The sequence below is a fragment of the Temnothorax longispinosus genome, unplaced genomic scaffold, assembly GCF_030848805.1.
Source record: "Temnothorax longispinosus isolate EJ_2023e unplaced genomic scaffold, Tlon_JGU_v1 HiC_scaffold_853, whole genome shotgun sequence".
NCBI lineage: Eukaryota > Metazoa > Arthropoda > Insecta > Hymenoptera > Formicidae > Temnothorax > Temnothorax longispinosus.
The window spans coordinates 1-3,654 of record NW_027270729.1 but is presented as its reverse complement, the minus strand read 5'-3'; the positions used below and the strand labels follow the sequence as shown (position 1 = coordinate 3,654).

The 3,654-nt window shown below is 33.5% G+C and overlaps 1 protein-coding gene across 1 annotated transcript; it reads right to left on the bottom strand.

Moving 5' to 3' along the window:
* Positions 1 to 810: 810 nt before the first annotated feature.
* Positions 811 to 3,648, bottom strand: LOC139825060 (uncharacterized). The gene is made up of 5 exons (XM_071797598.1): positions 3,249 to 3,648; positions 2,857 to 3,051; positions 2,112 to 2,322; positions 1,343 to 1,502; positions 811 to 1,231 (listed from the first exon to the last, which is right to left on the bottom strand). The coding sequence occupies exons 1-5, from the start codon at positions 3,527 to 3,529 to the stop codon at positions 1,020 to 1,022; spliced, it is 1,059 nt and encodes a 352-aa protein (XP_071653699.1). The 5' UTR covers positions 3,530 to 3,648; the 3' UTR covers positions 811 to 1,019.
* Between the last annotated feature and the right edge of the window lie 6 nt (positions 3,649 to 3,654).

Below are 3,654 nucleotides of genomic sequence, written 5' to 3'. Positions count from 1 at the left end.
AACAAAATGCCCGTACAATGATCGCATGGTGCGCGCACACATGCGAGTACTCGCACGCGTGTGATCCTCATAACTTACGCAGATGCGTCCTCATGTACGACTCATATTGCTCGCACGCGTGCGACTCTCACGCTTGCGAGCGATATGAATCTCAATTCTGAAAGAACGTGTTCGCACACTGATGTCACGGTGCGCGCACGCGTGCGGGTATTACAGGCACACGCAGATGCGTGTCCTCATGTGAGGCTCACATCGCTCGCACGCGTGCGAGCGGTATGAGTCTCAAGGAAATGTGAATAAGCCTGGATCCTCATGCAGACATCAGCGCTTTGACACCGACGCTGATTGGTGAAAAACAGGTGGTGGGGGTAAATAGCAAGACAATTGTTTACCCCCACTACCTATTTCACCAATCAGCGCTTGGTGTCAAAGCACCGGTGTCTGCATGAAGATCCACCCAAAGCGTTTATTGAAAAATATTATAATTGTATTAATTAAAATATATCAATGAGACAATTTTCCTTGCAAAAAATAAAAACTAAAAATATATACACACACATCTGTGAGACCACACCCATACACCAATATAAAAAATAATGTTAAATTTTATAATAAAACCCTGGCGAAAAAATTTCTCTGCTATTTCGCTCCTATTTCTCTGAAAAAGTGATTTGCGGAGAAAATGTAAAGTATTAGCAGAGAAATCTGTAAACTTTATTTGTAAACAAATTGGAGAAAAACTGAAGACAAAATTGCAGAGAAAATGCAGATAATACTGCATACATACTACTAACATCATTATAAAAATAATTCAAATTTCAAAAATTTTATTTCATAAAAAACTTGTGACATTACTTTTTTCGTTATATATATTATATATAAAATATTATATATAAAACTTTTTTTGTTATATATATATATTATATAAATATTTATATATATTCCATATGTAAAACTATTTAAGTGAAAATAGAAAACAAAGCTATATTATTTCACAGCTCATTCATATTCGCTCATATTCAATCAGTTTCATATTCGCTCTGATTGTTCGATAAATCAGAGTCTTCATCCACTTCGTCGTTTAGCTGCTGCTCTTGATGAAGAGGCAGTCGATTTTTCTTTAAATTTGTGCGATATCTTTGTTTTATGGCCCGTAAGACTTCCTGGACTTCAACTTTGCAGGAAGCCTTATCCTGCGGACCATTAAACAAAGTGCATTTCTGTGCTGCCACTGAAAGAAGAAAATAAATTATTTTATATGTATCACTTTCAATAGTTTCAATGTTTAATTGAGTGTATATTTTCTTAAGGGAATTGTACATAAAGAAAAGTATATACTTACAATATATAATATTCATAGTTTTTGTGTCCCCAAATTTTTCCGAAACATTACTACCGGGCCACGTGAATTTCGAGACCAAACTGTCAGTCATAATCGTTTTTATAGCATTATAGAGAAATTCTCGTAATTTGCATCCTCCTAACCCTCGCAAGTAATTGTACTGAAATAAAATAAAGTATCATTACACTGCAGTACTATGCAGTTAATTAATATTCTACTTAGCCTTTTCGAAAGAAATGTTTCATACAAAAGTTGTAGAGTTTAAAAAGATCTATTTAATGATCTTATCAGTTTGATCTTGGGTGTCGTCACAAAAGTCAGGTGAAGGTCACATCGATATTTTTTTAATAAAATCGACTTTTTTTACATAATATGATTCCCCTGATTATTCTGCATATAAAATTATTAAGGTAGAATTGTCAAAAAATCAATGGTTTAGATATGTACATTTCTATTCTGGTATATTTCGACATAAAGTATAAAATATTTTGTAAACTATTCAGTTTTGGCAATTGTACCTTAATACTTTTATGCACAGAATGAGATGAATCAATAACTTAAATAAAAAAATTAATGTATAATTTATAACAATTTTAAAAAGCCAGTATGAGACAAATACGATTAATGGCTGCATAAAAAACGTTAACGATTTGATCTGGTAAAATGCTGAGATACAGGTATGTTTTTTTTTTATTTATTTTCAGAATCTCTTTGAATTTCTTTAGGGAACCTGTGTTGAACAGTGTAATGGATGCGGAAAAATACTCACCAGCTTCCTTCGATCATTCTTCTTGGCATCGCTTTCTAGCTCCTTGAATTCCTCAACGGTACTCATTGGGAAGCCCTCTAACCCCTCGTAAAACGTATTTCTTAAATTAACGCCATCGACATGAACGTTATCATTTTCCACAATCTTTTCCATGATCTCTTTTAAGACATTCTGGCTCTCGATTAAAGAATTAACTTTGTCTTGAAGATCCCTGCGAATGTATTGATCTAAAGTTATGCAAATATGTATAGTTGCCGTAATAAAATTAAAAAGTAAAGAATTTTTCATTTTCTTCAGTTTTTTACCTCGAACGGTCTTTTATCTTAGATTTTCAATGCTTATATACACAATTACATTATGTATTTATACATCAATTTCTTTTCACCCCATTGAACATTAGTACGGCATGCATTCTATTTTTTTTCAATTCTATACATAGAATTTAAGATTGTAATTTTAAATTGCTGTTCATCAGAAGTCTGCAACAGGCCTGTTAAAGTGGACGCCCAACAGGAAATGCCGTACCGTGTTTAGTAAATTAATTTTAAATACAAATTATACTGCGATTACGACAAAAACAAGACACATGTTCCCCTCACAGCCAGCTCCGCGGGCATCCGTGTCAACAGGCCTGATCTACACCCATACAGCACAGATCTTGCAACGTTGCAGCAATATGTCTGCAAGGTTCTGTGCTGTATAGGCAATTATGAAATTCTACATTATTAGAATACATTATACTCACGTTAATTTGTCATGAATGTCTTGGTTATTTGTCTTGCATTTGCAAGTCTCTTGCATGTTTATTGCGTCAAGCGCGCGATTATGTTCAGCATGTACCGATGTTTTCTTCACAAACCCATCAACGGGCGGAGTATCATCATTTGCATGCTTATTCGGTTGGGGAACGTGTACTTCACGATTTAGATTTTTTTCTTGTCTGGAAGAAATATGAAAATCATAAACAATATTATGTATTGTGATCGCAAATTATTTTGTTTCAAATTTATATTACATTGTGGTTTTCAAAGTACAATTGTCAGATTGGTTTTATACATTCATGCAATGATTTTTATACAGTCCAAATTATTTTGTTGAATGAAAACAATCGTGTAATTACTATTAAAATTTACTTACAAATCTTTCATAGTTGAATTTTGAATCGTATCATTCGATTTGTTTGCATTAGTTGTATCGGTTTTCGGAAAGGCGTCATTTTTCTGCATATATTCTACTAGTCCTTCAAGTTTGTTCAACTCCACTTGCGCAGAGTACTGCTTGCTGCTCTTTTTTTTCATACGCTTAGTAAGGTCTTCGTCCGAGGATGTAGTCATAACATTCTTCGGTCTTTTGACTACTCGTCCACTACTCGATATTGTACAATATTTACTTTTCATTCCTTTTCTGCCAGCGTTCATATTTATTTGCTTTAATGAATAAGAAAATGTACGTTGGAATGTAAGTCACATTGCTTGTATAATAATTTGAAATGAATTTACTGGCATATAAACTGTTGATATTTTTCATTGACATTATACCATGA